The sequence below is a fragment of the Salmo trutta genome, chromosome 37, assembly GCF_901001165.1.
Source record: "Salmo trutta chromosome 37, fSalTru1.1, whole genome shotgun sequence".
NCBI lineage: Eukaryota > Metazoa > Chordata > Actinopteri > Salmoniformes > Salmonidae > Salmo > Salmo trutta.
The window spans coordinates 23,253,043-23,277,615 of NC_042993.1; the positions used below are offsets into that span (position 1 = coordinate 23,253,043).

General features: G+C 42.9%; 2 protein-coding genes across 2 annotated transcripts in view; both read right to left on the reverse strand.

The window, feature by feature from the left end:
* Window positions 1-8,239, reverse strand: part of LOC115176887 (myotubularin-related protein 11-like) — a 34,218-nt gene extending 25,979 nt beyond the window's left edge. Inside the window, exons 1-2 of the mRNA XM_029737244.1 lie at window positions 7,763-8,239; window positions 2,323-2,392 (exon numbers count right to left, since the gene is read on the reverse strand). Coding sequence (XP_029593104.1) covers window positions 2,323-2,392; window positions 7,763-7,819 — 127 coding nt within the window. The 5' untranslated portion in view covers window positions 7,820-8,239. The remainder of the gene's footprint in view (window positions 1-2,322; window positions 2,393-7,762) is intronic.
* Window positions 8,240-10,019: 1,780 nt separating this feature from the next.
* The window catches only part of LOC115176888 (OTU domain-containing protein 7B), a 33,480-nt gene continuing 18,926 nt past the window's right edge, over window positions 10,020-24,573 (reverse strand). The window contains exons 2-12 of the mRNA XM_029737245.1: window positions 22,738-22,941; window positions 22,128-22,310; window positions 21,651-21,878; window positions 21,371-21,472; window positions 20,826-20,953; window positions 20,618-20,724; window positions 20,273-20,400; window positions 19,987-20,136; window positions 19,027-19,141; window positions 16,032-16,110; window positions 10,020-15,125 (exon numbers count right to left, since the gene is read on the reverse strand). Coding sequence (XP_029593105.1) covers window positions 13,683-15,125; window positions 16,032-16,110; window positions 19,027-19,141; window positions 19,987-20,136; window positions 20,273-20,400; window positions 20,618-20,724; window positions 20,826-20,953; window positions 21,371-21,472; window positions 21,651-21,878; window positions 22,128-22,310; window positions 22,738-22,822 — 2,748 coding nt within the window. The 5' untranslated portion in view covers window positions 22,823-22,941 and the 3' untranslated portion in view covers window positions 10,020-13,682. The remainder of the gene's footprint in view (window positions 15,126-16,031; window positions 16,111-19,026; window positions 19,142-19,986; window positions 20,137-20,272; window positions 20,401-20,617; window positions 20,725-20,825; window positions 20,954-21,370; window positions 21,473-21,650; window positions 21,879-22,127; window positions 22,311-22,737; window positions 22,942-24,573) is intronic.

The window sequence follows — 24,573 nt, forward strand, 5'->3', positions numbered from 1 at the left end:
TTCTGGACTGGAGAGTCTGCAGGTAGTTTACATTTCCACAGCATGGGAAGCTGAGGTTGAGTCACAATACTCTGTATACAGTGAAGCTGTTTATGAGACGACACTGGTAATTTAACAGTTTAAACAGTTTTACTTTCGTCCTACAGAGTGCAGGCCCCACCCCCACCCCACACACAACGCTCAAGTGCCTTTGTCTCCCTCTCTAACCCTCTCTCGCACACAAAAATACATGTACACACAGACTCACATATGCACTCAGACAAACACATACACATGCACAGAGACTTTCATGCAAACACACAAACACTGGAAAATCCCCACTGTGGCGATCTTTCTCTTTGTCCATTGGTGTTCTGCCAGTGGATTGAACAACCTGAGAAATCGGCCAGAGAGAACACAGCTGAATGTGATATGAACCAAATGCTCCATTTTCAATTTCATTTGTGTCCAACCATTTGTTCTCCATTTTGTTCCTATGTGTGTGCAGAGGAGACGTTTCTGGCCCTCTGCTAACCGATGGGAGAGAATTATACAAAAAGGTTGTACCAGAGCAGTGTCATGAGACGTCTGATGAAACAACACACAGCTTTGTTTTCGTGAATTTACAGGACGTTTTGGGGAATAGAAATGTATTCCCATTCAAAATCCTATTTTCCCTAACCCCGAAACCTAAATATAACCCTAACTTCAACCCCAAACCTAACACTTAAGCCTAAAATAGCATTTTAACAAAATTCAGGACATGAAAGTCCTGACTTTTCAAAATGTTTCTTGTTTTCCTACCTTGTCAGGACGTTCTGGTGACTTGTCAAGACATTGTGGTCGTGATAATGTAGGAAAACATGTATACACACACACACACACACACACACACACACACACACACACACACACACACACACACACACACACACACACACACACACACACACACACACACACACACACACACAGAATGCACAGAGCTCTTCGCTACTTCTTTAGGTAGTTAGTGTGCTATCCAAATTGAGCTCATAAAGCATACAGTTGTATATTCTTCAGAGATGTTGACCTGCTCTTCTCTTGTCACTCACCAATGATTGACACCAACCCAAATCCAGTGTAACATAAGCACATGGATCAGGGGATTGTGGTTATGCTCTGAGGAGGGTCCTGTCCTCTTGGCTTTGTCTGTGGATCTATAGTAGGCCCCTCACATTCAAAAGGTACACGATCTATCTATCCACCCATAGCTGTTTGTGCTGCCCTGACCCATTCACCGTTCTGGTTTCCCCTGTCCTGTGTCTGAGTGTTATCTGAGAATATGATGAATGTCACGCAGGGTTGTATAGTATACAGGACACTGAGGCCTGGGACTGTTCCGACTGGCTGTGTGTCTGTGGGATGCTGCAACGTCAGCCCTTTCACCCAGTTTGCTTCCACAGATTCCCCATTCCCTTGCCTGGTGCCTCTGTGAAAGTGTGTGTAGCACATGTTTCAGAGTTGAAAGTCCGTTTCCAACATGAGAGAACTCCTTCGCAGAAACTATGACGGTGTTTCCCATTCGGATGAATCCTTTCTGCCTTAATGTGAGGCAGGTTTCCATGACCAGCTGTGTTTCAAATCTGCCATGACATAGAAAATTGGTCAGAGAAAGGGAAGAAGAGGAATGTGAGAGCCGGAGAGAAAGAAAGAAAGACAGACGGACAGCATGTCACAGTCACACGCTAAAAAATAAAAACAACTCAATGGGACCACAGTGATCCTCAGACAGACTGGGAGAGTCTGGAAAGAATGAGATAAAAACAGGTTCTGAATCAGACAGAAAAAGTGAATGAAGTGGAAAGTGAGAGAGGAGGGACGGGGAGGGCTGTGTCTAGGTCAGCGGTACAAGGTGGAAGTGAGAGCTGAAAGTGAAAGAGACAAGGAAACACACACACACACTGCTCCCACAGAGGTGCTGTGAATAACTGCTGATATGAAACGGTTGAGATTAGCGTGGCTCTGGAGGGGCCCTGGCCTGCCAACATTCCTGTTGGAAAGCTCATGCCGCGCGGCGTGCTGCTGAAACTGAGATTATGACCAGGGGCATAGGCCTACAGCACTGCTCTCCACAGCACACAGACACACCGTTCTCACAGAGGCTTACAGTAGCTTAGCACTAGGATTTAGTAAGAAAACAGAGATACAGATGGGTGCAGTTTCAAAAGATGGACTTGTCTAAAGAGAGATGTGGCTGACACTGTGTTTTCAGACCCAGATGTTATGATACGCGTATAGCTACTGTATTTCTCACATGGAAATAGCATCATATTCATTAGTGCTCTGCAGTCTGGGTCTTACCTGGTAAGCAGCGTAGTCCAAACATATCTCTCCCCCGTGCGTTGACACCACTGTGACTCAGCATCCTCTCCTGCGGGGGGGAACAGAAAACAGACCTGGTGTTATTACTGCACCCTTTCAAAAAGAATTAGAGAACAAACACTCATGTGATTTTGCTTCAACTCAAGATCTTCTTATTGATCACATTCCCCAAAACCATAGCCAATCCCACAATGCTCCACGATGACTCTCAGTTTCCATGTTTTATTCGTTGTTTTGCTCTGTACTGTATGATTTGATGCGGTCTCGAAGTACTCCAGGCTGTTCTGCTAGCGGCATAATCCAATCCCATAGAACCACAGGTTGCTATTACCGGACTACTGGCTAGCTGCTAGAACATATGGGCCCATTTAGCCTGAGCTCCCACCCCCCACAGAAGGCCATTTACATAGGGTAGAAATCACACAATGCACAAGACATAGGCCTAGGCATTGAAAAAGGAACTGTTTGTTCAGGTAATGACCACTCAGGCGGTCCAGTATAGAAACATGGAAATTGCTTTGGGCTGAGGTTAAAGTATACAATGAATATTTATGGTACTGACGACTCACTCAGCAATTCTTCACTGCCTACAAGGCCGCTATTCACAATCATGTTACATTTTTGCGCTAGTTTAGTCACATATTTCTTGGTAGAGCGAACTAAAAACAACTTACTATAATGTGTGACAAATACTCTTAGGCTACTATAACTCTTGTGACACACACACACACACACACACACACACACACACACACACACACACACACACAATGTAGGGGTGAAGGGAACTGCGTGCTAACATGCTAATGGAAAACATATGGTACTCTTCTGGTTAACTTTAGTTTGACAGTGGCTAAAACCTCACAAGAGCGTTAAAACAAAGACAACCTTTGCTCCTTAAACAGGTTGTAAGTTCCACTCATTCATAGCGTAGCTGTTTGCCTTGTCTGTGAAACGCATATGCCCAACTGACCATATCAACAGAGGCCTAAACTCAAGAGCACGCCGCTAACATTAGCATGATGCTAGCATCATTTGGTTTTCAGCTTCTTTCCCATCATCGAATCACACAGCTTTTAAATTCTTGCCTCAGAAAGCAAGTGCCAATTCTCAAGTGAAGTCATGCGGCTAATCAATTTTCCAAATTCATTGGCTGCAGTTAGTGAGAGAAACCCCAACCCCAAACTGCCAACCCCCCCTAACAAAAACCTCAGAAATGGGCTAACAGTCCTTACTTTCTCAAAACAGAAGATGAAGTCCTGGGTCATACCAAGACATCCTGGACAGGGTTATTGTTCCACCAATTTTATTGACTCAATCCTCCACCCAAGACCTGAGTTAGCAGAAGGGAATGGTGGAAAAACAAGCCTGTTTTTAAATTACAAGGGAGAACACTCAAACTTTACAAGGTTCTTGGTTTCTGCTCGCCAGCAGACCATTGTTAATTTTTGTTTTCATCTGGATTTTCAACTCATATGTTTATCCATTGGTTTCACCACCAATTCCCCATTTATAACTAAAACATTCTGCATTCCTTGCTCTTCTTCAGAACTTATCTTAGATATTTAGACCCTGTTTAATTTTTGAATCTGAAACTCAGTTCCTTGTATCAACCAACATTAACAAACTCTGTGTCTGTGCCTTGGGGTTGTGCTATATTCTGAAAGTTCAGTAAACATATTTGGATTCCAACAGCAGAAATTCTCCAAACTGCTCCACCAGCTAAAACTACATTGGAGGCTGAGGAAGAATTGAGTGAACGCCCATCAAATAAACTACAACAAAATGTGTCATAACAGGAAGAGGAACTGCACTAGACAACGGTATAGAACAAGTCAGCAGGTAGACTAGATAGAAGAGAAGGGCGAGGTGAAGTTGTCTAGACGAAAATGACTGGAACCCTAAAAAAAATCCCAAATTAGAGTCCTAAATCCAATTCACTCCCCAAAATGAATAACCACATGTCCAGGCTCTGTTTCTGCTGATGTTTCACTCCTTGACTTCTGAGTGTGTACTACTCGATCAACTCTTTCCCTCCCTCCCTTTCTCCTCGGGGAGTGCAGCCAAGGCCCATTGCAGTTTCCATTGCTCATGGCTTCCCCTTGCTACTGCGACCAGACTTCTTCTGCAGAGGAGAACATACCTCCTCTGCCCTGAAATAGACCAAACGTACCGGAGGGAGGAAAGTGGCCGTCCAACAACACATAAACCTCACACTGTAGGGTTGAACAACGTCCCTCGCCAACAAGCACAACAAGGGGCCTGTGTGTAGCTCAGGTAGTTACATTTTTACTAGTTAGATCATTAAAACACCGTTTTAACATGTGGTGCTGCTGTAGAGGGAGGTTAGCCTGTTGGTTTATGTGGTATTGTCCATTTCCGTACATCAATAAGCAGGTTTGTGGCATTGTCGTAGGGGCTCTTAAAAATATAAACAAGGATGTGGGGTCTTTTCTCTAAACATGGACTCACTTTGATGCGTTTTACCTCTTGCCCTATTTGGAGCAACTCCTGAAACATAAACCAGATGAAAGTCGTCCTGAAACCCAAAACCGTTTCTGTCTAGCAGTGAGTCGTGGCTTTGCTTTAATGCCGCCTCTTTCTTTTGCTTTCAAGGAGCGTCTACGACAGTGTAATACATTTCCCACAACAGAAATAGTCACATCAAACACTTTATTATACAGAGCGAACAAAACCCCAAAGACAAAACAACGAAAGAGAACCCACAATAGAATAGACTACTGAGAATTCCACCTCGGAATGTGCAAAAAACAAGGAAGGAAAGTGATTTAAACATATAGGAGAAAATATGAATGTTTTTAACGGATCGTGAATTCATATGCCATTATCCACTTGCCCTGCTTAAAATGCAGCTTTGAACCACTAGCTTACTCCACAGCCTGCAGAAGCAGTACTATAACTCTCCCTATGGAATCTAATGTGCCCACTACTCTCCATATAAATGAAGGTAGAGGGACTATTTATAGTAGTGCCTATGGTGTCTTGGCCTTATATCATTATAACGACCTCAGTATAGACTTGGTCTGCAACAAACACTCATTAACTGCCCTTAACGATAGTCGAAATGCGTTGTTCATGGTGAGACATTTTGCATTCTAATCCTCTTCTATATCCCTCTCCATTCAACTGTGTATCATCTAGTCCGAAGGAAACTGTTTGTATACTCAGTGATGCACTCGCTGTGGAAGTAAGGTTCAAAGTTAAATCAGAGGGTGTGTGTGTGGCACGTGTGTGTCAGAGGGTGTATCTGGTGGTACGTATTTCAAGCTTCTATTTGTCACTGTGCATGTGCATGTGTCAGTACGTAGCTTAAGTATGCCCATTTGTAGACTGTAAAAACAGGACAAGCTTCAATAACTCATGTTTTAAATGTGCTTCTTGTTTAACAAAAATGTGTGACTCTAGCAACTCAAACATACCACTCCCACATTGGGTGTTGCCAAAATCAATCTAGACACTTGAAATGGACAGAAATAGGCAACTATCCTTATTTCACGCTTTCCCTAGGGGACAGCAGTATCGGTTAATAATCACCCAATGTACGATCAATAAACCCTTGAAAACAAGCCTACATCTTGTTTACTAATGAGAGACGGCATTGTTTTGTTCAGTTTCCGCATGGGAAGCACCGCCAGTTCCATAGCTTATTTCAGGATCTAAGTTCTTGGCCCTATGGGACTGGGTGTGTGAATACCGTTTTGGCTCTCTTTTATGAGCCCTCCTGGATCTCCAGCCACTCTGAATAGAGCTGAGCCCGCCTCTTACATTTTCACTACTGTGGCACTTGCATTGTGTTGTGTGGCTGACTGACTGCTTCCAGATACCACCCCATAGACTTATTTTCTAGCTAGCTGAGGAGCCAGCATGCGAACAATTCAGGGGAGGGGAAGGTCACAGTGTGGGAAAACAACAAGCCTGGACTGTAATTATGAAAATTAACATGCAAACCTTCTTATAACCCAATCAGTCTGCATGTGATGTGAAATGGATGGCAGGATTTCTCTTAACCTTATGTAATTTCTCAATGGTAACTAATTTGGTATTACTGTAAATAGCCTACATACACAAGAGTTACAACACTATTCCACAAATGTAATTGAGTTCAGTATTGGGACCAACTGTAGCCTACTTATTAAATACAAAATGAGAGCGCCAAAGGTTTCAGATCCATAGTCAACTCATTCCTCATTCCTATTCAGTGCGTTTCTAAACCTCAACACGTTAGTGGAACCAGTGTGTGTAGGTGTACAATATTCAGGACATCACCATATGTTTCTCTACAACCACATTGCAAACTTTTATGGCTAAAATAAACTGCCGTCTCTGTTAGCCACTTATATTCAGAAATCAAATTAAAAACCTCCTGCTCCTCAGGCTGCCGTTTCCATGGCAACGGTCAGATGTTGCACTAATCACCCCAACTCCACGTGAGCAGAAATGCCTGAGGGTGGAGCTGAGGCATCTGTTATCGTTTCCCCCTGCGGCTTCTCAGAATAACCGTGGAGGAAGAGCAAAGCAGCACAGAGCGCACCAGCGTACAATTGAAAATTCGAAAGAAATATCTAGGCTATGACATAAACCATCACTGTAATAATCAGTCCACCAATTTTCCCCAAGGTTCTTCGATGTAGATGGGTATTAATTGTATTGGGCTTATAGACATGTCCCTCACCCCGAATGTGGTGTGGTGTAACAGAGTTGAAGGCATCAACAGTGTAGACCTGTGCAGACAGACCCATCCAGAGCTACACCACAATGTGGTGTGCAACAACAACAAAAATTCAAGGCCACAACACATGATGAAAGATCTCAGAGGTAAACCAGAATGTTAAGAAACCACAGGTCTCTCTGCGGTTATATATATATATATGATGCCTTTAGTGATAAACTGTGTGATGGTAGCAGCTTCCTGGATGATTGCTTCCTGGCCACCCAAGCTTAGAATCACATGAGGTGCTGCTGAAGAGTAGTCTTTACCATATAGAAACATTGTTTTATGTACAAAGAATGCTACGATGAACAGCTTGTATTTGTTGCTATATTAAAAAAGGAAAACAACCCCCTCAGTCCCAGACAGTAAGAATAAAAGGCCTTCAGTCTTGTCTGTGGAATGTAGGTTATCGAACCATTAAACTGTTTCCACAAATAATACCTCTAACACTGTTTCATAGAATTCGATACATTGTCGAAATAGTTGGACACATTGTAACTAATCATTCTGTAAACAGCAAGATATCTCGGTGGAATCTACATCTGTGTATATAGTCCACCAATGATGGAACAAAGTATTTCAGTTTATTATTCTCATTGGTACCTAAAAGGTTCAGCCAGGGCAAGCTACCTTCCAGAATATGAAGAAAATAAAACAGAATATTAAAACATTGCGTCGAAAGCCTACCTTTATATCTGGGACCATTTGTCTCACTTTGAACGTGGTTTTGGATCCCGTTAACATTTTGACGTCCAATATCCAACTCTCTCGGCACGAAATACAGAAAGTAAGCTCCGACTTGAGTTAATTTACGTTTTTTCCGATGGCGAGAAGAAAAAATGCCTTTAATCGCTCCATGTCTTTATCAGGAAAACATAAGAAACGGTCCACTTTCTTCGAATGTCAGCGATACCATGCATCACCGGTTTCGAGAACAGAGGTGGTCTCTGAATTAGAAACTCTTTTCGTTTCTTTCACGTTTATCATTGCCGAAAGCATCCATGTATGTATGCTACTGTGTAGAGCACGCCCCGCATAAATGTACCGCCTGTCAGGAATATATGCTTATAGTTGTTAGTCACTGGTATGGGGAAGAAATGTATACCTCTGCTTGTCCCCTTTCCGTTCCATTTGTTGATTCCCTCGCCATAGTTAAAATGACACACCAGTGAAAAAAAGCAAGTGCAGTAGAGCCTCTTAAAGGGCCAGCAGTGTAAAAAGCATCTAATAGGAATAAAAAAAAATTTAACCAGTCGTTTGTTTTTCACTAATGGTCCTGCAAATTAAGCCACAAGGTGTACATGTTCAGTTCCTTCCTGCACTACCACAACTTATTCAGGTAATTAAGGTCTTGGTTAGTTGAATGAGGTGTCAAGAGCACTGGGACTTAGCAGTTGAGTTCTTCAGGACTATGAAGAACGCTGTGGTGACATTTTGAATTTGGGGTTTAGGAAAGGTGACAGTATGCAGAGCTTTTGAAGTAAGCCTAGTTTTATGGAAATGGTGACGGTTCAAATGGGCCATTTAATAGGTTGTTGAATACAGGCCTATACACAGATGCACATATTTCTAAATACAAGTGTTTTGCCTCCAGTGCTACACTGTCATTTGTAATTGACAAACTGATTCGCTGAAATTAGAACTTTCGAAAACCGCCTGAAGCTCAGAAATAAAAACTTGATATCTTGGGACTAGACTGATAGTCTATCATTAACTCATATATACTTAACATCATTTTACAGGATCTTACATGCTTATAAAATAGTTGTAAATCATTATACCCATGTTACTAATGCAGAATTAGTTGGATGCTGCATTTGTAGTATTCTGTAAATGGCATTGGCACTAAGTGTTCGTCTACCTTGAGAATTTCAAACAAGAATGGAAGCAATGATGTAAACATAAGAAAATGCCATGAGGATGACTAAGCTTAAAGAGCACAGAAGCAATAAAAACAATATTATTTCAAAATCTACATAAATTACCAGTAGTTTCAACCAGCATACTAAATACAAAATAAAAGCCCTAATAAAAAGGTACACATTTGTAGGCGTTAGTCTTATTAGTCTTACCAAAGGCAAGTGATGGATGAGTGATACAGTACCTGCAGTTGATCCTTTGATAAATGATGAGCGTCTGAGGAATGGCTGCTCTGTCATCGGAACTGACCATGTAGAAAGGTAGTTCTGCAGTAATGCAGACAGATGCTATTGGAAGAATATTCCAGTGGGAATGTACTGCATCAATTCTTTTTGATGAGCAAATAGAAATTCTAAATGGATGAAGTACAGTCTGTCCCTCCTAACAGCCAGGTTGGGAGACCGTGTCCTTGTGAACGAGCTATAAATCCAAACCTCTTTCTACCACATGGGACCCTATTCAATATTACATAAGGGTCTCCAATTTCTCTAATAGATAGAACAGCTTCAGACACTGCCAGCTGCATCATCTGGGTGAAAGTTACTTCTAATGTGTAACGCTTTAATAAGTTGTTTCTAATATATAAAAACAGCTTTTGCTGTTAAGTCTCTCTCTTGCTTGGTTGATTTGAGTGTTTCAACACAATTGATAATTGGACAATATAATACAATAGTTTTTAACATTTATATCCACTGGCTGGCATCAAATTGTTAAGAGTCAATGTAATCTCAGTTAACCCAGAACTAAAATCTGGTGTCATTTGGTCAGATGATCGATAAATGTACTGGACTACGGTACCATTTATGTTTACGTAGTCTGGCCACGAATGATTAGAAATCATACATCATCCTTAGACCAAGATAATACCAATTCTCACCTTTCATCCAACATTATTGTACATCCAATGTGCAGATTGAAAAACAGACAATCCCTTTTCTGTACATCTCTGGAATACCTACCATACATTTGTAACCCCCCCACCCAAAAACAGTCAAACGGAGTAAAACTTTTGGGACTGCCACCATGTTGTTGAAATACAATGAGAATTTATTCAAACAGTGAAAAAAAAGCAGATGTTCTTTCCATCCAGATTGCACTGTCACAGCCTATCCTCTCCAAACATGAAAATATATTTTTCTTTTTTTAAGTCAGAAAACCAGGACCGCCCAAATCAGCTCAAAATAATGCACAAATTTGGTAAAATGGAGTCAATTATATGCAACAATTCCAGTCCCATGCAACTAAAGTATCCCATGTTCATGTTGCTGATGACTATTCTGTCCCATAGAAATGAGAGAAAATGTACAATATAAAAATAATGGGTCAGTTACTTAGTAAAACAAATTCAAAGCCATCTTATTCCGAGAGAGGGATTGCAGCAAGAGCATAGGTTGAAAACACCAACAATCAAGTATTGAATCATTGCCGTAATGTGTTAGCATTGCATGGATTGGTGGTGAGAAAAAATAAAATAAATGAACACTTAAAATTCAAATAAAAACAAACAAATAAAAGCTTGACACGTAAGAAAGAACATACTAAAAGTTTCTCAACTAAACATTCCAAAAGGAAACTTCTGAAAAAAAGAAAATCTCACTATAAATATATATTCTCAAATCATATCGTCAGGTCAGCAAAGAGGAAACTAGTTTGCTAATGAGAAACCTTTGAGTTTAGGAGGCTCTTTTGTGATCAACCTTGACAGCCAAACTGTCCATTCTGGTGAATACTGACTCCTCCAGAAACCTAGGCTATTACAAGCTTATCTTCCACACATTTTAGCATCCGTCAATATAGATTATCTTTAAAAACATTGTAAAACTTTGGGTTTACAAAAATAACTTGAACATATACAACCTCACTGTCATTTGTGTTTTATACAAAAATGTTTGCAGCCTCAAATGTTCAAGATGTTGTCTGTAAGCCATCCAATTCTTTAAAAAAAATGGAGTTGTTGATGTAAGCAAATATTATTACATTGGAAGGAGAGGAGAAAGCACACATACACCCATTTCTTAGTTAGCCATCATCCTTCCATTAAAGATGACCTGTTGTTTGTGCCTTATGAGCTGCAAGTTTTTGTTGCAAAATGGTTTCATACAGCGTAAGCGCACAAACACACACACGAGCGCACACCCCACGTCACACAGAAATATTGTTTGGGATATAGCTTAATGGTATTGTGGGGAATGGTTGGTTCCAATTCAAGATGCATATGCCACCTTGAAGTCATGGAGCATCCCTTGAAGGGTGACTATTTTGAGCCGCATGTTTGAACTACCTCTCAAAAGACAAAGGTTACTTAAAAAGAGAGCGAAGAGTCCCTCATACCCTTGGCAATGATTATTATTATTATTTTTTTAAATAAACTCAAATCTTAGTACCCTTAAAATTGTTCTCTTTTGTATTTTTGGTTAAGTAGGGCATGGCAACTTCCAGGAACATTGAATACAAATACAAGAGTGCCATCCATTGGGCAAGGCAGTGAATTGCATACAGATATTCTCGCTATTGTGCTTCAAGTGAAAAGATGTTTATAGAGTCAGGAAGATTGGTCTTCCTCATGATTCTACATGGCTCATTGGTAATAACACGGCTTGGATGAGAAAGTGTTAATAAATTGGTGATGAGAAAAACAAATCAATTCCTAATCTGCAAATCATTGAGTGTAACATGAGACCAAAACGGTATCTAAAAGATGTGATATGTTCCTAACTCCAGAATTATTATTTATATATATATATATATTTTTTTTTTTACATTTGATCTCTAAATCGCTTTGTTATGATCTTTGAACAATGACTCCATGTCTGGGTGCAAAATGAAAATAATTAAAAACAGGGGCTTTACACTGAGTAGGGTACAAAAATACCAGAAGAGAAACTGCAGCAAAAACGAGTATTGTACACCTGATGCACATTTTGTAAAACATACAAATAAGATTGTAATGCCACAAGGACAAGAGACTGAAAAAGGCAACTAGGAAATAGAGTTAAACCACAACACTGGCACCAAAAAGCTGTTCCCATGGTAACTGAATCCTTAGAGAAGGGGTTCTAGCCCATGCATCTGCCCTACCGCAAGTAGAGGTGGCAGTGTCTACAGTTCTGACATGACCTAAGGACAACATAACAGTCAGATACCTTCAAAACGGTAACAAAATGTCTACGGACATTAGGAAAGTGCTTGAATTTGTGCAGAAAGAGGTTAAGCGACGGGGGTCAGTCACTTGTTTGGAATCAACACAATGCCCTCAATTAGGACTTGAAGGGGGTTGGGTTAAACAATCCAACTTGTTTTAAATCGTATCAATGGGGTGTCCATGTCAGGAATTTGGAGTTTGCCATAAGTAGGTATTCACGAAAAGTTACAAATATTTAGACAAAAGTAACACAACCCTACGGACAAGATTCCAGAAAATACCTGTTACCTTTCTCAGCCACAAGAGAAGCAGAGACTAATTGACAGTTACAATGTAAGTGGACAATGTTACAATGGACAGTGTCTTTTTCAACCAAAATGTGAACGTTCATCAGTTTAGCATGTACTGATCACCTTGAGGTCTTGAGCTGAAAATGCGAGGGGAGTTGGTTTTGAATGCCGGTTTAGTAGTGTTGGACGACCCTAAATGTAAGATTCTAGCAACCTTATTAAAAACTGTATATTAGCCATTCGGGAATATCTACCACAGTACTCTGCCATGTATGTTCTATAATTGATACTGGGAGACATCTACAAATAGTAGAAGTTTAAAAATGTACTTGACTGACATCTGGACACAATGGTGAATTTAGATTGGATGGCTACTTTGCCAAAAAAGGCATCTTAAGGGTGGATAGGGCTATCTGTCTTGCATGTTATATTTGAGATGAACTTGTATAGAGGAGGTCTGTTGCATTCTGGAACGTTAGCAGCACCATAGAAGCCCACAGAACAGCAACTACTGTAACATAATACTGTAGTTTCAATTTGCATTACAAGAGCGAGGACCAACGCAAAAGAAACCCAACTACTCATCAGGAAAGAGCTCCGTTCATTCCCAAGTCATACATGAGCACCCGGTAACAGTAACGCCCGAGGCTAATCCGTCTGCATACATCTCTAACCCTCTGGTTGAATAGACAACAAGACATCGAAGGGCTGATTCATATGTTAAAATAACACCAATTTACAGGGCCAAATATAGGTCGTCTCCACATACGGAGAAGAGTGATAATCAAGAAGTTTCTGGTTGTGCTTGTGCAGTGTTAGTTTGTGTGTGTAATGTGGATGTAGTGTGCGTGTATCGCCTGCAGTATACATTCTCTCCACCAGGAGGAGACAGCTGCAAGGCGACAAGGGGACAAAGTGGAGGAGAGCCTGCAGTTCTCTCTCTCACACACACACACACACACACACACACACACACACACTGCATAAGAGCCACAGCAAATGTAAGATGTGCACAGTCCTATTGTGTAACGCTCGGCGCAGCGGCCGCCAGCCACAGCCCCCTTCTCTCCAGTCTCTGAAGTCACTGTACTGATCCTGTCCAGGACGCTCTCCACACACAGTGTTGCCTTTAGAGAAGGAAGTGATGCGATGCAATGAGAGGGCCAGGCTCTGTATCGTCCTATAGCAGGAAACCTCATCCATCAGTTTCCTTGTGGTTGGTGGCCACAAATCCAGTTCTGGTCAGTCCGTCTGTTCAGAACCTGTGGATGGCTGGCTCCGTCTCCCTCCTCTTCAGCTCCTCTCGGTAGCAGCAGGAGCAGTAGTTGCCCGTCTCGGGGTGTCCGTAGTAGTTGCAGCTGGGTGTCCGGCAGCGGCTGGACAGGCCTCCGGCGCTGCCCAGGGAGTAGTGTCTGACCGGGAGAGGCCCGCTGCGAGGAACATCCAGGCCGGAGCGCATGTCCCGGAATCCATTAGTGTAGCCCCCGCCTACAGGCTCTGAGGTGGGGTAGTCTGGAGGGTCGTGCTCGGGGAGGTATGAGGGTGTGAAAGAGGGGATGAGGCGAAAGGGGCTGAGGGGTACTGGTGCCTGCGGGGGGTGGTACTGGGGGTGAGGGGGGCCCTGCGCCATGGGGCAGTGCCGGGGGAGGGTGGCGTAGGAGGGCAGACCGGGATAAGACGAGGCTGGAGAGCCACCTGCAAGCTGGCGCCGCGTTTCCATGTGGCCGTGCATGTGCTGAGTGAGCGTGGCCGGGGAGGGCGGCCGGGGGATGGGCACCACGCCGGAGTAGAGCGAGGGGTTGAATGAGGACGACTTGAGGTGGCTGAAGGTGGGCGGTGAGCTCTCAGCCGGCTCCTCTTTCGGTTCATAGGTGCGGTAGCCCACCTCTATGCCTGCCGTTGCCTCCTTCTTGGGCTGCTGGATGCCGTTGGTGCTTCCTTTCCGCTCAGTCTCTCTCCGCTGCTGCTCCTGCTCTACCCGGAAGCGCTCCTCAGCGTCAGACAGGTAGCGCTGGATCATCTCCTCCTGGAAGGGCTGGCGGTTGCTGGTGGTGAGCAGGCCAGCGAAGATGAACTTCCTCTCGCCCTGCATGGCCGCCCGCAGGATGCCTAGGCTCGCCTTCACGTCGGCACTGTACTTATACGGGTCATTCTCGCTGCTTCTGCCGCTGCTGCCGCCGCCCGTGCCATTCTGACACTCGCTGCCCGACGACGGCGAGCCCTTCCCAGAGTCCTCAGAGGTGTGGGCCGAAGGCGAGCTGTCCTTGCTGCTCTTCCGCCCTCTCAGCGAACTTTTCTTCTTCTCTGTGCCCTCCTGCTTGGACCCGCCTCCTCCTGCATTCTTCCCCGTCATCAGCCCGCCGACGTTCTTTTTAAGCTTGCTGCCCAGGCTCTTGCCGAAGCTGCCCAGCTTGTTGGCCACAGAGTCAGCCCTCTTCTTGTCTTTGTCCTTCTCGGTCTTTTCCTTTCCCCCCGTACCCGTCGTCAATGTTGCCGAGCTGTTACTGGACGAGCTGGAGGAGGAGGAGCTGTTCTTAGTCGACACACCACCTGCGCTGGCCGCCCCTGGTGTCGTCATTGCATCACCGTTGGAGTTGCTGCTGACCGACTCCTTGTCGGATTCTCCTGAGTCGGGAGGAGTGCGGACGTCCTCTCCTGCAGAGGCGGTGGGGGACTCGGGCTGGGCCAAAGGTGCCTGCTGAAAGAAAAGACACCGATGATGAATTATAGAGGAATAAAACAGAAACAAGGAGCGGGTGTGAGTGATGCAGAGAGCAACAGAGAGATTAAGAGCAGGAATGAGAGGTGCAGATGACTTGGTTCAGAAAGCTTCTTTGCCATTTCTATAGATTCTATTGGAAAATATACATGCTATAATTGGAGAGGGTGGGACCTACAATGAAGATAATGATGACACTCTAGGTCACACAATGGACAGTTATAAAAACAGTCCTATCTGCCAAGCCCCATAACCGTGACAACCGAAGAGCTAAAGGAAACACCAACGTCCTCGTTTTTATTGGAAAGTCAGAGAAAACCTCAGCTCTTCAACAGCGATCCTTCTATTGCTACTTCTCACTAGAGGTTAACGGTGAAATTGCCATGAGGTTGATATCCTTTCTAACTCCCAGCATTAGATTGGAATGCACAAAAAGGCCATTCAAACCATTTAGTGTGACGTCATTTTATGTGTGGTTTGTTTTCAACATGGGGTTTGTGAAGCAGAGGGAATGGCTACAGACTAGAACAAAACAGAAAATTACAACCCACATAATAACAGAAACCCACACAGTTATGGAACACAGTAAATAGCTTATCTACATTTTATATCTCTCAAATAATCTGTTTCCATTTCAATTTAAACATCCATTACAACATGCTAAAAACATAACCAGGTAGGTAACATATGATCTAAGCTTCACATTCGCAAACAATTTGGAGGGGGTGTTCAGGTATGCTATTGTTACAAAATGATCTGCAACCAGGGCTGAATCCAAACCGACAACTCAAATGGTCACTTAGTCTCCCATTGACATCAATGCATGACTGAGGGAAGTGTGTTAGGAGTTAGGATTTCCCCTTAGTGAATGAACACGAAAGATACCTCACAGGGCAGGGGCAGCCAGGTGACAGTCATGTAGCTGTGTAGCAGCTGGAGCTTTGCCTCCAGGGACAGGGTCACACTGAGGGAGGAAGACAGACAGGTCAAAGTTCAAAACGGAGGGTGAAATCGCCTCGTCGTGCCCCTAACAGTAACACCATGTTGGGTGAAACATTTAGAGAAAAGGCTGCTTCCCAGAATATTACATGCATCATTTAGAGAAAGGGAAATAAGAACTAGGCTACATAAGTGATGTCTGGTAACATGACAGTTATTCAAACTAGGCTAATGGCGTGGCATCTGTTCAAGTCTTGAGGCCCAAACGGCTCATTTAAAACTATGTAACCTTTGATAATGGATAAATACTGTGTCAGAAATGTAGCCAACATGAATGCATAATTGTGTAGAGCTGAAATTCTAATTCCCCCATACAAATGTTTCTATAATCCATTTTCAGACAAACTATTTACATTGCCTTCAGAAAGTATTCATACCCCTTGACTTATTCCACATTTTGTTGTGTTTCAGCCTGAATTCAAAATGGACTAAATAATCTCACCCATCCACACACAATACCTCAATGGTATACCCCACGTTTTTAGAAATGTTTGCTAATTTATTGAAAACGAAACACAGAAATATCTAATTTACGTAAAGTATTCACACCCGAGTCAATACATGTTAGAATCACCTTTGGCAGCGATTACAGCTGTGAGTCTTTCTGGGTATGTCTCTAAGAGCTTTGCACACCTGGATTGTACAATATTTGCACATTACATTTTTTTATTATTCAAGCTCTGTCAAGTTGGTTGTTGATCATTGATAGACAGCCTTTTTTAAGTCTTGCCATAGATAGTCAAGCTGATTTAAGTTAAAACTGTATCTAGGCCACTCAGGAACATTCAATGTCATCTTGGTAACCAGCACCAGTGTATATTTGGCCTTGTGTTTTAGGTTATTGTCCTGCTAAAAGGTGAATTTGTCTCCCAGTGTCTGCTGGAAAGCAAACTGAAGCAGGTTTTCCTCTATGATTTTGCCTGTGCTTAGCTCTATTCTGTTTCTTTTTATCCTAAAAAACTCAATAGTCCTTACTGAATACAAGCATACCCATAACAGGATGCAGCCACCACCATGCTTGAAAATATGAAGAGCGGTACTCAGTGATATGTTTGGGGCAAATCCAACAACACAACGCTTCGAATTCAGGACATAAAGTTCATTTCTTTGCAGTTTTACTTTAGTGCCTTATTGCAAACAGGATGCATGTTTCGGAATATTTTTATTCTATATAGGCATCCTTCTTTTCACTCTGCCATTTAGTTTAGTATAGGGGAGTAGTGCTGAGAAATTAAATCCAAGTTATTTTTAGTTTTTTAAAAGAACTAATCGTGTTGTTGGTTCAATTATTTGAAATTCATTTTTCCCCGTGAGCTCAATGCGCACATTGCAGTTTCTCTAGAAATAAATCCGATCCAGCCTGAACTGTGCGATGTAGTAGTGAGTTGTAGTTTCCAGCAGACAAATATTTTACATATTTTGGCACTTAAAATGTGGTAATTAACTACAATGACCATAATCCATTGCACATCTACTTTTCCGGTCTGTTTCTTTTACACCTGCTACAGAAGAGACACGAATGTTTGATCGTGATGGGACATAGAAAGCAGCTGTTGCTTCGCTAGTCATCTCTACCTGAAAATACAGCAGTCATAAAAGTATGCCTTTGAAGAAATAAAACAAATTGGGATTTTGTCAAACAGCAGCACTACCGAGATGAGGACTTGTAATAAAATAAAGCCATAAAACGCGTAATATACACAACTGAAATATTATTAAAGTTGTGTGAATAAATGATAAGCAGTAATGGACAGTCCACTACCATCATGGGACTTTAATTCAATGTTTTATTCTGTGTTACATCATTCAACCCAAATAATCAAAACGTGATTCTTTTTTTATAATCAAACCAAAATGACCTAAAAAGCACCAATCGCTCAGCACTATTGAGGAGTAAGTACAATGTTGTTGATCCATCCTCAGTTCCATCACAGCCATTAAACTTGAACTGTTTTAAGGTCAGCATTGGCCTCCTAGTGAAATCCCTGAGCGGTTTCCTTCTTCTCTGGCAACAGAGTTAGGAAGGCTGCGTGTATCTTAGTCACTGGGTGTATTGACACACCATCCGAAGTGTAATTAACAACTTCACCATGCTCAAAAGGGGTATTCAATGTCTGCTTATTTTTTTTATAAAAATTTTTATCTACCATTAGGTGCTCTTCTTTGCGAGGCATTGGAAAACCTCCCTGGTCTTTGTGGTTGAATCTGTGTTTGAAATTCACCGCTTGACTAAGAGACCTTAAAGATAATTGTATGTGTGGGGTACAGAGATGAGGTGGTCATTCAAAAATCACGTTAAACACTATTAGTGCAACTTATGTGACTTCAGCACATTTTCCTCCTGAACTTATTTAGGCTTGCCATAACAAAGGGGTTGAATACTTACTGGCCGAAAGACATTTCAGTTTTTCATTTTTTTTTAAATTAATTAGTAAAAATGTCTAAAAACATAATTCCACTTTGACATTATGGGGGTATTGTGTGTAGGCGAGAGACAAAATCTCAATTTAATCCATTTTAAATTCAGGCTGTAACTACAAAATGTGGAAAAAGTCAAGGAGTGTGAATGCTTTCTGAAGGCACTGTATTAATTCAATTAAAGTTATTTTTGTACACCATTCCAGTTGAAACACAACAGCAAATCTTAATCCTGTGGAATAAATATCCAGTTATTTTTTTATTTCAGGCTATTTCTGTATTCCCCTTGTTCCAATCATAGAAGGCATTTAGAGCTAATCTCACTCTCACTGACGAGCATTTCTCTAATCTGGAGCAGGGGTCAATACAGGATATTAGGTCCTACGAGGACATAGTGACTGCGTGTGTGTTTTTGGATGGGGTAATGCAGACCCAATTTGAAGTGCAATGAGTCGGATCATACCTTGCCAACATGACATTGTCCGTGTCATCCTTGCCCCATTCCCAGTCCTTCCCAGGGTCCACTGCAAAGTGTACAGGCAGCATTTTGTGTTCTGAGTCAGTGAGAGGGATCACAACTGTGGGGGAGAGGGAGCAAAATGTTCAAAGTAAAATTAAAAGCATTCTTTCATCCAGCAATTGTCATTCAACTGATGCAAAGTAGTAATTAAAGAGGGACCGTAATGGCCAATTTCTCCTCAGTCTTCCTATGCCTCATTAAGAACGCAACTGAAAAGACTAGATTCGTGACTTGGAGGCGCACTTTGATGTTGGTCATGGGGTGAGTTCGTAAACACTGGCAATCTACTCCGATTAGTACTCTGGTTTGAGAGACCCAGAGTGCAGAATAATTGATTAATTTACAAATGACATACACTCAGTTGACATGTTTCAGTAAAGACTGGCTAAAAATGTTTTGTTTTTATTGTTACAGTCATTAACCCTTCTAGATAAGAGAACAGTCTAACCAGCTTTTCTAGGGTGAGTAAAATGTTCAGAGGGAGGTGTTCTCTCATTTGTGTCTGGAAGTAGCTAACAAGCTAGCCAACTTCTGCGTCAGTGTTTGACTGATGTTGTGAGATCAGAATGCTCTTCAGTCGGAGCGTCAAGTGAGTGATACTTTACAAACAAACACCGTGTCAGTCAAGGCAATTACTTGAAACCAAAACCGAACCTTCAAATATTACAAAGAAATCAGATGTCACAGGTACCCCTAATCTCAGACTTTTTAATTTTAGAAAAACACAGAAGTCCAAAATAATTGTTTTTACACGTTAGTCAATTTTGGGACTATGATTGATGTGCAGTTCCTCTAATTTCCACTTTGGTGAGGTGTAGTCTATTCAAGTGGTCCACTTCACTATGAGACGTGTTGGTTGTGTTGTAATAGGTAGTTAAGAGGATGATGGGCACGTAACATTACCTTGCTCTTTGGAGCCGTCCTTCTGCTCCATGGAGACGAGGGCAGAGAAGTGGGCCTGGTCGTACGCCAGCACTAAGGGCGAGCGATGGCACTTGGCAGCTGGCACCTCCAGGGGCAGATAGATCCCTCCGAATGGGATGGGGGCAAAAGCTGGTGAGGGAAGGAAGGAGGAGGAGAATAACGTTCAGCATAAAACATCACAATCAGTTACAACACTAAAGTTCATAAAACACAGCTTATGGATGTAAGGCAGCCAAATTGGTAAAATCAAAATGTGTCACCTTACCCTCTCCTCCAGAGTCCCTGAGCATGGTGTCTGCCACCACTACTATGGGCCTCCTCAGGACATGGGCCAGGACAAACACGTGGAACTCCTCCAGACTCTCGTACACAGGCTCCTCTGATGACTCCGTCCTGCACATAGGAAACAAACGGGGTCAGATCAGGAAACACGCAGGAAGTGACATAGGTAGCCACTATCTAACATTTTCCTCTTACTATCTTAGTCTTTGTTCCAAAACAGAGGCTCGTGATGGGCCGTAACTCCATGTGGCATGCCTCAAACTTAATATAATAGTATACATACTTAACATAAATAATCCGTGTGAGAGGTGTCCGAGACAGGTCTTACCCATTGCTGCCATTGGTGCTGTAGTGTATCCTAGGTTCACTGGAGGCCAGTTTTAGCAGCTCATTCCACTCCTTCTGCCACTCCTCCTCCGTGTACACCAGGCCAGACTGTGGACACACACACTTCAATACACTGAAATGGAAGTTGTGACTGTAAACAATCCCTTGGGACTAAGTTTCACATGGATCCATCCTAGTGAATCCCCCACCTCTTTGTTCTGCAGGGTCTGCTGCCACCTCCACCTGCGTCTCAGTGACTCCCTCTCCTGGCCGTGGTCCATCAGTGCATACAGAGACTTCCGCAGCATCAGGTCGCGGTCATGAAAGCCCCACATACCTGCAATGCCATACAGGCTCATAGTATAAACAACACCATCCCAAAGAAAGGAAAACCAGTGGTTACATCCAAACCATACTCCAGGCAAAGGGGCAAGTTGTTTGATGTGGGAGTTGTGTTCTTAATTAGCCTTGTGTGCCATTATGGGCTGTAGCTTCAGGAATATCACAAATAAAGCCCAATTTCTAAGGATGGATTACAAGGCATTTTAGCTACAATGCTTACACCTCAATTGGGTCCTAATTAATTGCTCTGGGCTAAGCCTCTCCAGTAGGACACTGCCACTTAGCTATAATGTGTACCACAATTATTCAAGGGCTTACTTCAGCCAACAGAAGCTCTCATCATTGATTGACATAGCAGAGTATGACCTTACACGTTAGATTTGGATCTTGTTTGAAAGGCTATGACACTCACCCAATGACGCTGCATGTAACAGGCAGTTTCCGTCCCCACTCGTCGCCAATGGCAATAGACTCTGACAGTTAGGTCCCACCCGTGTCCACCAATTGAGTCGGCCTTAACGTAAACAGAACAGGCACTCGCGGTTTCATTCACACTAAAAACAATTCAGCACGCACGTCTAGTACTGGGAAACTACGGTGTAGACGGTCATTTACACGACACAATTAACAAGATTGCCTCAGAAGTGAATAAAGTAATTTATTTGCATTGGGACCCGTGCAGTTAAACTCACCGGCGTGCTCTAGGGCCACCATCATAGATTGCTCGATGAGGTCCCTCTCGATGAAGCCGCGGAAGTCGTCCCGGTACACGGTGAGGTCGGGCAGCTGGAATGTGCACAGAGGCGTGTCCAGAAGGGGCTCACTACTACAGTTGCCCGTACTGGAGACGTGTGACCGCGCCAGGGACACGATGGTAGAGCTGGCATGGGAGATGCCTCTCGATAGACGCTTCTCTGTGGCTGCGGAGGGAGGTATCACAAAAGAGAAAGAGGAGTTTAGGTTAGTTGTGGGAAGGGGTGGGAAAGAGAAATTGGACAAGGGGAGAGTGGACAACGAAGGCTGACTTGAGAGAATTGACAAAAAATAAAAAGTGAACTAACAAAACAAAAGGAGAGGGTTCTAGTTTATCACAATGAGGAGAACAAGAGGACAACAGATAATTGGTTGTAAGTGACATTATGCCCAAAATATTTTTTTTTTTTACTTACCATTGTTCTCACCTTGCAGCACCTCCTCTTGACGGTGCAGAAGGGGCCGCCCGACCCTGGCCATCTCCTTCTCCGGGGCTGGGTACGTCCTCTCCTCAGCAAAAGAGTACGACAGGTTCCCAGCATGCACTTGTCGCAGCTGTTCAAAGTCACTGAGGGCAGCGGTGAGATCCCAGTTCTTCCCTGCAAATGGAAAGGACAAGTCAAACCTAACCGAAAAAGCCAACAACGCATTCTACGAAATTCAGATCCGCTCAACAGTCATTAGTATAAATATTTACCGTATGTCAACAGAACCATAGCAACTTATGTAAAAGGCCACTGACACATTCCGTTGCTTGAGTAAATATTTGAATTTTGAGCACATCTTGTCTCTCACCACCGTATAGCTACTGCAGCGCATTACATTTTGAACCCATATTCTTACCTGCAACTTGTGCTGCTGCTAGGCAACAAGAGTTGAGTCTCTTCTGGATTTAACTTCCTCCTTTTACATGATAGCTTACCTAACCAACAGCTCTAACTGGGAGGTGCACTGCTCAATTTACACCCCTCACTAGCAGTTTACCATAAAATCATCTATTTTACCCCAGAATGCCTTGCAACTCACCCTCTAGCAGGTCTCTGGCTAGTCCTGGTTCGGCTCCAGTGGAACGGACAAAGTCGGACAGGACTGCGTCCATATCCAAGGTCATGTGATCATGAATTTACAGGGCGGCATCAGGGTAGAAAAATAAAACAGGGGATCCGCCCTCCCCAACAAGACCACTGGACCAGGGGAACTCTTCAACTGGCCTTACACGTCCAGCCAAACCTGAATAGAATCAAAAAGAAGCAAAACGGATGAAAATGTAAACCTGAATTGGCATCAAACTATGATCCATTTGTACAGCATGCAGGTACTGTGGAATGTAACGTTATTGGGCCAGAAAAAATGATTAAAGTGTGTTAAATGTAATCTTAACAGCTAACACACACAAAAAAGATGGAACATAACCCCACTGACCCTTTCATAGTGCCCATGTGTAAGCCTGTTTTGGTAAAGGGCAACATCTCTGTGGAAAATCATTTTCCAGTTGACCCCTCTGCCTGGCCACGTCTCACTCACCCATGACCACTGTTGTGGTAGGCTGCTCACAGAGCCGTTGAGCAAATTAAACAAAAGGTGTTCACATTTGCATTGAATCATGGTAACAAGATAACATGTTGGGATGAGCAGATGGGTCTCTGTTTTCTACCTACACAGCACACTCCTAATAGCAAATCTTTACTTGTGCAGATTCAGTTAACTGGCCGTCACTCCTATCACGATGGGCAAAAAAGAACGCTTTACAAAAAGCATCACAGAAAAATGCTCGTTGCAAAAAGTACTAGCATTGAATTAGGGAACCTTGGCAGCTCAATTATAAAGTTGGCAAACATTTAAGGCCAGACATAAGACAGAAAAGCTCTACACAAGGACATTATTGAACTCCCCTTCAGTTGGAGGCGAGCGTTCCCTTTAAGAAACCATTCTATTCTGACATTAAACATGACTCAGTCAGTGCACTCCCAAACTACAGGGCACAAAGAAGTCTCAAACAATGACCAGGGTTTAGAAAATGTCCAAAACTACAGCAATCCATGGGCAATAGAAATCACATTACTGAAAAGAGGCATAGCTGGATCAGGCAAAATGTCATGTTACTATGGTAACAGTGATAGGTTTTCAGTGTAGCAAATAGCAATGATGACCCCCAATCGAGACTGGGGAACAATACAATTTCTACAGATGGGCTATTGAAAGGAGAGATGCAGAGGGCAATCGATACAAGTGCAAGGATGACTGGAAATGTCCCTGACAGAAATAAGATAGGCTTCTAGTGTCAACATCTCAGTCCATAAGGTAGCCTAGTGTTTGGCTGTAGCACTGTGCCAATATGTGACCTATAATACATTTAGCAATTATCTAAACACAACATGCAAACTGTTGATCCCATGTTTCATGGGCTGAAATAAAAATCCCAGAAAGGTTCCATACAAAAACCTTATTTCTCTAAGATTTTATGCACAAATTTGTTTACTTCGCTGTTTGTGAGCATTTCTCCTTAGCCAAGATAACCCATCCACCCGACAGGTGTAGCATATGAAGAACATAATGACACACACTCAAGTTGAGGGAGCGTGCAATTAGCATGCTGACTGAAGGAATGTCCACAAGAGCTGTTGCCTGAGAATTGAATGTTAATTTCTCTACCATAAGCTGCCTCCAATGTCATTTTATAAAATTTGGCAGTATGTCCAGCCAGCTTAACAGCAGCAGGACCTCCACATTTGGCTTCTTCACCTACGGGATCACCTGAGGGGGGTGCTGAAGAGTATTTCTGGCTGTAATAAAGCCATTTTGTGGGGAGAAACAAATTTTGATTGACTGGGCCTGGCTTCCCCCCATGGCTGCACCCCTGCC